We start from the raw sequence: 13,452 nt of genomic DNA, 5'->3' as shown, positions 1-13,452 counted from the left end.
ACTGTTTAAAGACTCTTCTAAAGTCCATTGCATAAGCTGAAACACATGCAGCATAATAAAGCTAAGGCAAAGTGATTTTTCATAGGGCTTCGTTAAACAGCTGGTCTAACATTCATGGCGGTCCTTCTTTCAGCCTCCCAGAGATCCGGACCCATCAGGCCCTGAGGGGATGATCTCCGTTGCCATCTCTTCCCACTATTTCTTCGGACAAGATAGAAGGACTGCTCAACTGGAGGGAATCCTCCACAAGTTTCCCACATGGGCTTTCCCTTCATCTTGGGTCAGTACCTACGACATGTACCGATACTGAGGATGCCACACATCACAGAGGCCGACGCTGAGGAGAGCTGAGGGTTGCAGGGGCCCCAGAGTGAGATAGAAAAGATTTCAAGGAACAATACTGAGGACCAGCCCTGACGCCTTTTCTCTCTGACACAAACGCACACTCTAACACACACTCACGCTCCCTCCCAGCCTGCCTGAGAGACCCCCATCACTGTGTCAGTAGGCTTAGTAGCTAACCGAGCAGGAAGACGCGCTGAGACACGCCAGAGGTAAGCCGATCCGCTTACGGACTTGACTAACTCAATGACCGATGCACTGGCCACCGCAAGCCTCGTGCTCACTCCTGGGTTAGTGAAACAAAGGGGTTAAGTTTTTTTTTTTTGTACTCAATCTGTCGTGCCTTTGCTTTACTCAATCCATCTCACTCCCCTTCTCACTTTCCCTCTTGCTCACTTCCTCCTGTTCTTCCTCTCTCATGCTTCCTGAATGAATAACGTCGCATGGCTACTTCCCCTGCTCTCTCTTTATCAGCAAACCACTCGGGCCATTCTCAGACTAGATGCGTCTCTGGCTTCCTCTGCAGAAATGACACCACCACTATATGCACTGTAGGAGTAGTAACATACTGATAGATCCGTTTTGGAGGGGAAACAAAGACAGCAGTTTTTGTTCGACCCCTCTTCCGACTTTAACTGGAAACTTTGACACTTTGAAAGTCACTTTTCATCAACATGCACTCGTTCATATTCTGAGCAAATAGTTTTCGTATTAACTGTGAAATTGCTCATTATCATTCCTCAATAACACCACTGATTTGCAGCAAGTCGTACGCCTGTGTTTCAACGAGGAATGCCAACAATCTGCTTTAATTGTCAGAGAATCTGGCAAGCAGAGGCAGAAAACTGTGCCTGTTAAATGAAAACAGCTGGCTTCAGTCAAAATGTCAATGTGTCCTTTTAAAAGGAGTAGCTTACCTGAAGATTTTGTGCAGAGGTCAATGTTGAGGTCTTAAAGTTTTCAGCCTGATGTGTTCAAGAAAACTTGTAGTGATTTTGGGCTCGATGAGACCAGAACTCACAGGGAAACATCTGAATGTCCTGTGATTTAAAACTATTTCCCGAGCCTTGAGGGTGATTGGGTGGGAAACCAGCAATGCAACTCCACGCTCATTAACAGCACCAGTGGCAGCTTGTTCTGTCTCAGGTGGAGGTGTTAGTTCTTGACATTTACTGTAAAAGTATTTGTACTTGTTTTCAAACTTGACTTCTGGTCTGTGCTACGAGCTGTCCTCAGCAGCACCAATGGATGTCTATGTCATAAACTAAACAGTTGAGAAAACAGTTAGAAGATTAATCAATTTTGAAAATAATCCTTAGTTGTGGCCTAGAGGAAAGTTATCCAGTGCAGATAGAGATAAGTTAATCAGACCTTTATGAATTTTGAGTTAATTGTTCTCACTTAAATGGCATTAAAACAAAATTTTGAAACATCAGGACCTCAGGAAGAATAGCTGCTGCAATGCCGTAGCTCATGGGGATCCTATTAAACTAAACTAAACCAGGTAAAAACTATGTACATACAAATTACAACAACTCAATATAGCAATATAAATATTTAATTAATCCAAGTGAAAAAAATGGGTGAAGCTATATTTTATGGGTCTGAATTTTCAGAATCATTTTCGAGTAGTATCCTGCAATGAACTATGCAGACCATGTTCAGTCGGTATGCTCACAATTACTTAATCCTGTTTAATTACCAGCTGACTGTGCAAATCAGTCTATAGGCAAACACACATTTCAACACATCTGAAGAATAAGATAATAAAAAAAGAATATTTACTGGGGGTGTAATGATACATCGATCTGAATCAACATATCGATTCAGTGATCAACAAGTGTAAACATTACATATCGCCATCTTTAATGTACACCTTCATTTTGAAATTCCCATAGGACATTTGTGTCACCATTCCCATCCAAGTGCACCTCTTTCCTGTACATTCAAACTGTGCAGGCGGTCTAGCGATGGGCAGATAATGGCAAGCAGCCAAGAAAAAGACTGAGGATAATTACTGATATCATCTCATATAGATTGAATTGAATCGAATCAGAGTAATACAGTGGTCAACTTTGTACTATCAGCAAATATCGTATTTTCTTCAGTTTCATTTTGTACCATGATTAAACTTGTGATTTACACCCCTAATGTTAGTACCAAAATGCATTGTTATTTCCAGGAAATGGAAAATTATAAGGAAATAACAGACCTGTAAGATAAAGCATTACGAAAAGCAGTTATATGTAGATAGCTCCAGGTGAAATTAAATTCTCTTACCATAAATAATCTTTTCTGTAGAGAGAGAGATGATTGAGACGGCGTTAAAGAATCAAGAATGAGCTGTAAAACGGTAATCTGTTTGGGAAGCAGTAGATGAAGCTTGTTAGCCCACTCTGCTCATGTAAACTCTCAGCTGAGAAACATCTAGCTAAGCATCCACCCAGTGAGGAGCTGAACTCTGCTAAACTGTTCATTTACTGTAACTTTTCTGACCTTCAAGTTGTGCTGAAATGGTTCTGTGAATGTATATTTATGCATTGGTGCTGCTGCGGACGCTTCTACCAGTAACTGTTGTCCACTCATTTTATGGTGTGTATTGCTAATATTTTTTTTACATATCACTCATCTCATGTGGAGCTGCATCTTTTTATTGTCTAGAGCCCAAGCATCACAACCACAACCTTGTTAATATGACCTGTGTTATGTGTCTACTTCACAAAGTTGACCACATAGAACACCGTGTTACCGTCAGGGCCGGATTACACTAGAAAGGAAGTGGTTTGTACCACATGTTGTCTTCACACACTGGAGGGCAGAGTGAAAAGCTAGCTGTTTAAACATGGGGATAAAGGTTAGTCTCTCTTGGAAGGCTTTCATAGTGTTGCACTTGGTTGCTCACATGAGAAGTGACAGAAATAGTTTAGTCAGGAATGAAAAAAGAGAGCTAAAGAAAAGGTCAATCCCTTGCTCCTCTCACCAGGCCCAGTGTGAAATGGGTGTTAATGCTGGTTTTGGAAACTTATAGAAAGGGTCGTACACAGATCCCACTACCCGGCATCAGAAAAGTGTCGGGGGAGGCCACTTCATCTCCACTTCTGGTGCCCCCCATGGGACCTTATTTCAGAAAACATATATATGGTAGTCAACGGCAAGAGACTTTTGATCCTGTGTCAATTGCGCAATGAGTAACACGTGATGTTTGCCAGTTTAAAAGATAATTTGCAAGTCAAGAAAGTCACAGTGTGTTGTAATGCCATTTAGTTTTGTGTGAAATTGCTCAGTGAAGTAGATCTCGTCTCACACAATATAACTAACTCCAGCTAGCAACGCTATGGCTAACTTAGCTATGTTCCATACACAAATGTATTGTTATCTCACCTGCTGCATTTTACCCAGTGACTCCAAGCCTTTTAAGCAACCGGAAAGTTCAAGAATAAGCAAGAGCCAGTGCTTTTGTGAGAACATCCTGGTACAAAACACAGAGTCATCACAGCTTTATCAAGAGAGAAATTTATGTCATCACTTTGGCGATCCTCTGTTGTCCTTCCAAATATGTCTTCTTACAGTCTAAGGCTGTGCTCATGTGCTCCTATCCGATGATCCTATTTCCTGAGCCAGGAAGTGGTATCGCTGAATTTAGTGTGATCAGGATCTTAAGGTCGAAATGCGGAAAAACATAGCCGTTACACAGATGTGTCAGAGCATTTAAACAATACTTTGACAACAGTTTAAAGCTTTACATCATAAAGTGATTTTGTCCCAGACTTGTTGCTGCACCAGAACATCCCCCGAAACTACTGAAATATTGCTTTACCTGATAACTGCTAATAACTAACTTTTCTAGCTTATCTGGGTCACGAAGTGGGCAGCGACTGTTATAACCTAATACCATATTACAAATTACATGTAAACAAAAACTGACATTCATAATGTGAACCAGATATATTCCCACCAACCCAACATTTACTTTCATCCGCTATGTTTCTGCATATATGACATCAACTCAGCAACTTGTGTTCCAAATTTGCAGCCTTCCCAAATTGTCATTCAGATTTGAGGGGGTGGTCATGGGAATTTTCCCAATCAGGAACTCTGTTTTCAGAATATTCCTACACCACATGAATGTAGGGTTATACTTAAACTGTTTTACAACAAACTACAACTGCAACACAATATTGCTACAATTCAGATGATGATTTGTCTCTTGCCATTGACTACCATACATATTTTTTTCCGAAATAAGGAGCCATGGTGGTCCACCAGAAGGAAAGGGACTTTGCCTCTATATGCGACCATCTGACAAGCCCTTCTGATAGTGTATAAAGGCCCCTTCAGTGTCACCACTACCTCCACTATGATCAAACTTAGTGTCCGACACCAAGATAACAGCTATTAATGTTCTTGTAAAGACTGGTTTGAATGTTACTGTTGGAAAGATTTAAATGACTTAGCTAACTAATGTTAGAGAGAGATTATATTGATGGATTATAAAGCATCATCATGTTTGTCTCTGGGCTACCTCTGTTTTCTGCTAACAGCAGAGTGGTTCCATTGTGTTTTTTATCGCTTAGTCGCACCTGTGTCATCAAAACATCAGGGCGACCGTCCCCTCCCTGCTGTCATTCCCACACTCTGATGAAATCTTTTAAACGCAAAAGTCATGTTGCTGCTTGTCGGCAGTTTGACTCCTCTCATATGTTATCACAGGTGGCATCGGGTTGTAAAAGACTTGGGAGATTGTTTGCACTTGGGAGATCAACTGAGCAAAATCGTCTTTCGTCCACTTTGTGTTACACCCGGTGACGTGTTGTTGTGATCCATGTTGTCCGTTTGGCTTCAGTCACACACAAAAATAAGAAATGCTGACATGACGGAGGCCTTAACATTTTGCTTCCAAAGACACACAAAATGTTTACTGTTGTGGACACAAACGTCTCAGTGGTCTTAAAAGCTATCAGGTGCTGCACTGTACAGAGTTTTTATGCACGTGAATTTTTGTCTGTTGGAAAGTTTGAACGTAAAATCCATCACAGCCTTCGACAGCACTTGGCGGACAGAAAAACAGATCGTCCTTCTATGCTCCTTCTTTTATGCACGATGTGTAATGAGAAGTCCTCAAAGTACTCTAACTCAGTCTGCTGAGGAAGATAGTGTGATACAATTGAAAGCTCCAGAGCAGGTGACATTGTTTTTGTCAAAAGCCAGATGGTCTTATCAGCTGACTGCAGCATGAAAACATGTTAGCATCCTTTCGACAAGCAAAACATTAGACAACTGCTGCTACAAATTTGACTTTGACTGGAAAGAAGATGTTACATTTAATTGGCCGGTGAAATAGTTGTCAACACTAGAGATTTTATACCTCTCCTCCATTGTTTTTGTTAAAGGATCATACCTGTGGGATTTTTTTTTTTTTTTTTTTGTACATTTTAGCCATTTACCACAGATCATATATACGTCAAATAACTGTAACCTTGACAGCAGTGCGACAAGACATGCTATTCACCTTGATAGATTTTTCCAGATGTCTAACAGAGACTGAAAGCTGCCTGCTGGAAAAATACTGTACATGGGAAATAGTCAGCTATAATGTAAATGTGCTAAAACAAAGGGGGAAAATAGTACGGTCCTTTAGCATCTTTAACCATTTCTTCCTGAAACAGATGTTGCTGCATTAAAGGGATAGTTTGGATCTTTTTAAGTGGGGCTATATGAGGCACTTATTCATAGTCAGTGTATTACCTATAGTAGATGGCAGTCGCTACACCAAGCAAGTACTGCTGTGGAAAGGTGAGCAACAAAATGTATTTAAGCTACCTAAAAGAAGGCCCATTTATCTATCAGTTTAAATGTACACTGTATTTAGAATTTTTTCTCTGCTTTACTAAGCCATCAGACAGCAACTTCCGACAGGGAACTGAAGCTATTGTATCATTCTCTTCTAAGCCAGACTCCATTGAGAAAAACAGCACACAGCTGCTGGTCTACTGCTGCCTCGGTAGGTTAGTTTGTTTTAGGGTTGCACGATAATATCGGGACGTCATTGATATCGGCTGATATTGGCTGTAAAATAAATATCGGAATCAGCCAACATGCCTGTAATAACAGTACATCATCGGCATAGGACAAAATCGGGTTTAAAATTAGCTATCAGAATTGGCCAACACGCTTTTTCTTATATTGCGCAATGAATGAATGTTATATTTATTGAAAAGTATTGTATTTCATGTGTCCATCTGCTGGTGGGCCATCACAGTAAGAGTATGCATGCATAGTATGATGTTAATTCCACTACAGAGGAGACTTGATGATTACTAAAATTAGGTAGAGAAAAAAAGTGGATATATTGATATTAGTTATCGGTCAAATGAGTTGTAGTCTTGCTTACCAGACCTTTCTCAAGAAAAGAAAGGTCTGGCTGCGCCGACTCTCACTTTAAGATTGGAGGAAAAAAACGCCCCGGCTTTTTTTATTTCTTTCAACAAATCACAATCGTTCTGGGTGTTGCCACAGCAACGGTGTGCTTGCAAAAATATTGCCGGGGGGAAACAGGTTTTGGTGTAACACGCCCACAAAAATAACGCCTACAGGACGCAAACCATGGCAGAAAAATGGCTACATCCCCGCAAGATCAAACACCGCAAAAGTTAGTAAAGGACGTTTGTCAACTATGACAACCGGAGGTGGTAGGGCGGGAATTCAGCGGGTGGCTTGTTCCGCCCAATGAGAGGCTGATCTCTGCAGTGAACTTCCGCCCACTCAGACTAAATGAGTTGTTACATATCGGCATATAGGATATCGACAAAAAATACAATACCGTGCATCTCTAGTTTGTTTGTTACTGTGTGACTCTGGCCTTTCAAAGGGTTAGATCAGATTCACTGAAGTCACAAAATATAACAACTAAACTAACTGATCAAGGTAGAGGTAGACCAGCAGCTTCCATGTTCAGTGAGTTAAAATTACTATTTTTGCCAATGCAGTCTGGCTTTGACAAGAGCATAGATGGGGAACTGAAGCAGTTAACTGCTTCCCTGTCAGAAACGGTCATCTGCAGGAAGGTAAAGTGATGAAAATACTCTCAGTATTGCATACACTTGAACTAATACTGATTGTCCACAGCAGTATATTACTCAGCTTCCACGCTGGTACTCCTGCCTGCTTCTCCAAACTGGAAGAGTGCTGACCACCATCTACTGTAGGTAATACACTCACAATGAATAAGTACCTCAAACAGCCCCACTTTAAAGGATCTGAAGTATCGCTTTAACTCTGTGCTGCTCTACAGCTGTTCATAATGGAGTCAACACCGGTCTGCAGCGGAAACACAAACACACACTCACTGTACATCAGTGTGAGGAGATATCCATCAGTGCTGTGTGGCGGCGACACAGACGCTGCTTTAAGTGACAGACGATAGTCTAAATCTGCTTTATTGAACGTGCTTCAGTTGATATGCAGAGTGTCTATGGGAGATAAAGCTTTATTAACAAGTGTAAATGGATATTTTTCTAAAAATCTGTTGTAAAGTGGCAAAGAGGTTGATTTTTATAAGAGACTAAAGGACATCATGGAAACACACGATGGGTTTAAAAGTGTTGTTTTTTTTTCAAATGTATTAAAGTTGTTCATATTTCCACCAACATCACAGTTTGTTAAAAATCCACTTGTTTCTAAGAGATCATCTCAAGATGAGGCAGCCATTTTGTTTTGAGTGTGGTTTGTAGTTACAGTATTAAAGCAGCTCTATACAATATTCAGAGCGTTAATACAGCAGTAAACACCTATTTGTTATGTAAAGATATAGTGGAGTGATGGCGTCCTGAGCAGAGTGAAGTCGCGCTCCCTGTGTGTGTCTTAGTCTGAGCTTCTCTGTTGTTTGTTGTGATTGGAAGCCCACTGGCTAGCTCATTGCTGCTGCTCTGCACTGCTCTTATATGGCAGTTACCACTGATATCAGGGCCATGGCATCACAAAAGCGTAGCACCCACCCTCCTGTTCCCCCCCCAGGGTAACACCATTAGCTCTGTCAGCACTGTTGCTTGTTAGCACCGTTAGCTGCTAGCCGTTGGCTCAGAAACCTCCATGTTGAGAGTCATGTGTAGACAACCTCTGAATCACAGATAAGCTCTGAATATCATATAGAGCTCCTTTAAATGGGATGATGGTTGATATAAAACAAGAGATGGGGTTGTTATTATAAAAGCACGAATGCACGAGGAACTGCTGTAAATGTGGGACGGAGCAGGGAGACGTTTGACTAAAATGCTGTGAAATGGCTCATCCGACGCCGTTGGTGCTCCCACTGTTAGACTGAAACATACACTGAGCGCTGCTGGAGAGCTCAACGTAGAAAAAAAACTCCTTTTAGAAGAAAGTGAAATCAAATTGTGACGAAATCTAATGTATTAATGTAACATGGTCAAGACTGAAAGGCTGACCATGCACTGCGCAGCGTGTTTTTTGTTGTTCAGTGTAAACTCACACTTGGACGTAGCTTTATCTTCATCACATGTAACAGTCAATCAAGGAAACTAAAATCAGTCACACACACGGATGTTCATATCAGCTTGAGGAATAAGCAATTTCACTGAAATCTATTCTGGGATACACATTGAAATGTCTTAATGTCTGTTGTCGGAGGATGTCCTTTTATTTTTTAAAAAGATGTTTAATTTGTTAACAGTTTTGTTATAGTACTATACTGTGTTTTATTGTACAACATCTTGACTTTTCACCCATGCCTACTTCTCTAGCTGTTCAGTTTTTGTTCTGAAAGTTAAATTAAGAGTTGTTTTTTTTTAAAATGACTGATCATTGTTTTTCTTTTTTTGTGATTGATTTGACACTTTAACTCCTTGAACTGCTGTTTTGCTTTTTTAAAGATTGCATATTTGTCTGTCTGTTGGAATTAAGTGATTGATATGACTGTTGGGATTAGTGGGATTGATCTGGTTACAGGGTATCCATCTATTGAATGGACGGGATGATTTTACATTATGCAAAAAGCTTGAATTAAATTAGCACTTGTACAGCAATTAAAAACGCTTATTATGTTGTTGGTTGTATTGCATTCACTACATGTACACACAAACAGCGGATTAGATTGTAATTAGAAACACAGGCAGCCAAACCATTTTTAAAAATAATTTATTGGTCTTTATGTACAAGGAAAAAAATGAAGTAGAAAACCAAACATGAGTAGAAAAGGCAAATGTACAAGAGAGTATCTTTACACTGCATTGAGGATGTTTGCTACTGCTGCCCCAGAAATAATACTCTGAGTCGAGAAGCAGGCAAAACTTTTTAAACTGTACACAGGAGGAAGGGAGCGCTGTCCACCTCTGAGTGAACATGACACCCGAGTACCACGAGACACACCTGACCGACCACTCCTCGCCCGCAGAGAAAGAAACCAGAAAAGATCTGCAATATTCATTTCCGTAGGAAATTGTCTTGTATGCCGTCAGCATTAGTTTTGAGCATCAATGGTTATGTTTCAGATGAGAGGGATGGGGTAAGGGTGTGTGTGAGTTTTTCTTTCCCTCCTCTGCATAATGAATCAAGCGCTCAATCGAAGCAACCAGTTAAAACAGAAGGCCTCTGGACGTAAAGTCTTTGGTTCGTCATGTTACCGTTTTCAAGTCAAGTAAAGCTTACAGCAGAGCAGCGTAGTGTGGCTGTAGGCTTGTTCAGAGTGGAGGCGGGCCCGCTGGAACGGGATTTACGTTGAGTGACGACAGTACATCATTTTGCCCTTTCGTGAAAAGTGAGTGTTCTAACAATACAGGCAGTTCGTAAAACAGAAACCACTGGAGAAAGGAAAATTCCAAGAGACACCCACACCCGACTCGTCTTGCACTTGCCGACAAGAGAGCAAAAATGTATCTACAAAACAGGATTTGGTCTATCGTGAAACATAAAAGCAATCTGCCGGGGAAAAGAAGTAGTGAACATAAAAAAATAAAGCTGAGTAACATTTCAATACATTGAACAATATAATACTGACAAATCTGTGATGAACCTTTTAGTGCTTGTGGTAGACGCCAATACACTTCTTTGATTAAAGGTCTTGTGTGTAGAATTTAGTGGCATCTAACGGTGAGATTGCGACATTGCAACCAACTGAATCTTCTCCCGTGCGCTAAGCGTGCAGAGCTTATGGTGGCTGACACGAAAATGTGAACGGCCCTATCTAGAGCCAGTGTTTGGTTTGTTTGTTCTGGGCTGCTGTAGAACACTCCGTGGAAGAGGACCTGCTCTGTACACAGATATAAAGGGCTCATTCAGGGTAACGAAAACACAACAGTTCTTAGTTTCAGGTGATTATACACTAAAGAAAACACAGTTATGAATATTATATACCATGTACGCCAATATATCTCCCTAAATCCTAAACACTGGACCTTTAACTAAAGGGGGAAAAGTCTGTTATCAGTCATAAAAACCAACCGAGCATCAATTCAGTAATTACCACTCAGCTATGATGCCAATAAATAATAATAATGATCAGGACCAATACGATAAAATCAATTCGCATGCGATGAAAGTCACCAAACATGTCAACACGTTCTCAATACGATGTGGTACACACACTCATAAATCCACACAGAAGCTCGCTAATCTACTTGTCTCAAGTGGTTCAGGGATGTGATATGCATATTGGACTGGATGAAATATAAAGTCCTTATCAAAGAATGAGGGTCAAACTACACAACAACTCCTCAAATACACAACCATCTCATCCACACTTTAAAAATGATGCCGACGTGTCACCGTTAATACTACCGATGACGGAGACGATGCTCTTTTAACAAGGGATAGGTACAACATCTACAGAATAGGATGGCTTTAATAACACAGTATTATCAATCTGCCTCGCTGATGATAGGAAACACATTTTGAATCTCCCAGATGGAGACTGAAAAGCAAAAGTGTGTTTAAAAGCTGGATAAAGCATCACATGATTTGGTTTTTACACTACAGCCTCAAATATGCTCACCTAGTGAAGGCGCAGCACATATCTGCTTGTTGTTTAAAGTCTGGACTGTGAAGACGATCAGACGGGTTGATTCTGGCTCAGACACTTCTGGGCATGGACTTCAACAAAGTCAGGGCGTTGGTGCATGGGGAAAAAAATCTGAACAGAGGTACTGATCTGTGGTAAAAAACTAGTCTGCACTCGCAACAGTGGATTCTTCTCAGAGATCACTTTCTTAGAAATCTTAAGGTCGTCACTTCTCAAGAATTACATAGAATTCATACCATGAGTTTTGTCTTTTGTACAGGGAGGGACAAGCTGTAATTGATAGAAAAATAATATTATCTTGTACACTGTTACATTATTGAAAAAAGGTATCACAAAATATTTTTAAATCATATGAGGTATGAAAGTATGAAACACCTCTTGTGCACACAAACAGAACTGCACGCTGTACTGTAGGCTCAGACACACTTCAGTGCATCCTGTAAATGGTTCATGACAAGAGCTTTGTTCTACATTTTGCTTAGCAATGTAGCATGATGCAAATACACTCAGGTTTGTTTTGTTTTTGTTTTTTTGTCTTTGAACTGATTCTTGCACTGTTTGCATTAAACCAAAGGAAACAATGGAGCTCTTAAGATTTCAAAGTCTCCAGGTTGCACTTGGATGAGTGCCAAAGAAAAGTTACGCACACAAAACATCTGTCTTGGAATAATAATTAAAAAAAAAAAATAAAAGACTGGTGCTTTCCTGTGCTGGTCTACAGCCTCCAAACACCACAACCTGATGTATAAACGCACAAACTGACATTGGCGGCCTTTTGTCTAACAGCACATTTTGGTAAAACGAGGCCTGTTAGAGGGGAACCATCAGACTGAACCCTATCTCCGGTTGTGCTGTGGTGTCTTTGTGCCAGCCTGGCTGTCTGTCGCTCTGTTATCGCTCGGTATCCATGGGGGTTCTAATGGACACAAAGGGTGATTCTGGAGAGTGGATAATACTGACTGGAGTAAGAACCTGCAGGAGAGGTACTTTCTGTGCGCGCACACACACACACACACACACACACACACACACACACACACACACACACACAGGCATACGCACACACACACACACACAAAAATAAATTTCCAGTCAGCCACTGCTGCTGCCGCTGCTGCTGCTTCCTCCTCTATTTGCCTTGAGTTCACAGTTCAGAGTCCAGAGGAGGCTCCGGGCTTCAGGACAAGGTGCAGTCGTAGGCTCCCTCTTCATCCCCCTGCTCCTCCGTCTGTTCGGGAGGACAGTCCTCAGAGGGGGGACGGGGAAAACCCCCTGCAGGTTCCAGAGAGGGCAGGGCCAGGCCCAGCGGAGCCGCTACTCCTCTACTGTCCTCTGCACGTGGTACCGCAGCACCTCCCATTCCCTCAGAACCACCGAGCTTGGAGCTCTGGCTGGTGGGCTGGAAGGCCTCGGGCTGCACCTGCTCAGCTGCTGAATCCATCAGCTGCTGGAGCTGCGGCTGGATCAGGTTGAGAAATGGTTTGTATCCCAGACTGGAAAAAGATGAGGGACAAAGGATAGGAAAAGGTTAAACTAGGTATATGTTCTTCACCATTATATAAGATTTTATTTTACCAGAACAGCCGAACACATTCATCACATCATTATAAAAACAACTGAAATTGTTACCATGTCCTGACAGTAGTACATAAGACAAATAATCTGTGAAAAAAAAAAACATGATCCTCTGCCTCCTCCTAGTGCTTCTGATGGTATTTTCTAGAATCCACCACAGCTGATTAACAGCTGCATTTGAGACTCCTCAGCTCTGATTGGCTGTCTTCATTATTGGATTCTTGCAAATGCCATTAGGAGCACTACGAGGAGCCAGAGAAACATAAAACATGACTGCCACACTCACCAGTCAGTGGAGACCCATGCATCGACAGCTAATAAGCCGTTACGAACACTCTGCACAGTTTCTTGGGGAACTTCGGGGCTGTCCAGGAAGCCGATCACCTGCTTTATGACGCTGGCGTCCCGAAGGATCAAACCAATCACTACGCACCACTCGAGACAGCCCGCCTCCATGAACACATGAAGGAGATACCTGAAGGACACAGAAATGCTGCTTTAGT

At 41.5% G+C, this 13,452-nt stretch overlaps 2 protein-coding genes across 3 annotated transcripts in view; one reads left to right on the top strand and one right to left on the bottom strand.

Annotated features, from left to right (window-relative positions):
• Positions 1-9,403, top strand: part of LOC125905623 (endoplasmic reticulum metallopeptidase 1) — a 40,106-nt gene extending 30,703 nt beyond the window's left edge. The window contains exon 15 of the mRNA XM_049603730.1: positions 134-9,403. Coding sequence (XP_049459687.1) covers positions 134-310 — 177 coding nt within the window. The 3' untranslated portion in view covers positions 311-9,403. The remainder of the gene's footprint in view (positions 1-133) is intronic.
• Positions 9,404-9,479: 76 nt separating this feature from the next.
• Positions 9,480-13,452, bottom strand: part of ric1 (RIC1 homolog, RAB6A GEF complex partner 1) — a 45,734-nt gene continuing 41,761 nt past the window's right edge. For both annotated transcript variants that reach the window (XM_049604248.1, XM_049604249.1), the window contains exons 26-27: positions 13,236-13,424; positions 9,480-12,867 (exon numbers count right to left, since the gene is read on the bottom strand). In XM_049604248.1, the coding sequence (XP_049460205.1) occupies positions 12,552-12,867; positions 13,236-13,424 (505 nt within the window). In that variant the 3' untranslated portion in view covers positions 9,480-12,551. The remainder of the gene's footprint in view (positions 12,868-13,235; positions 13,425-13,452) is intronic.

Source organism: Epinephelus fuscoguttatus, linkage group LG18, assembly GCF_011397635.1.
Source record: "Epinephelus fuscoguttatus linkage group LG18, E.fuscoguttatus.final_Chr_v1".
NCBI lineage: Eukaryota > Metazoa > Chordata > Actinopteri > Perciformes > Serranidae > Epinephelus > Epinephelus fuscoguttatus.
The sequence above is the reverse complement of the archived record's forward strand: the minus strand, read 5'-3'. Positions and strand labels throughout refer to the sequence as shown.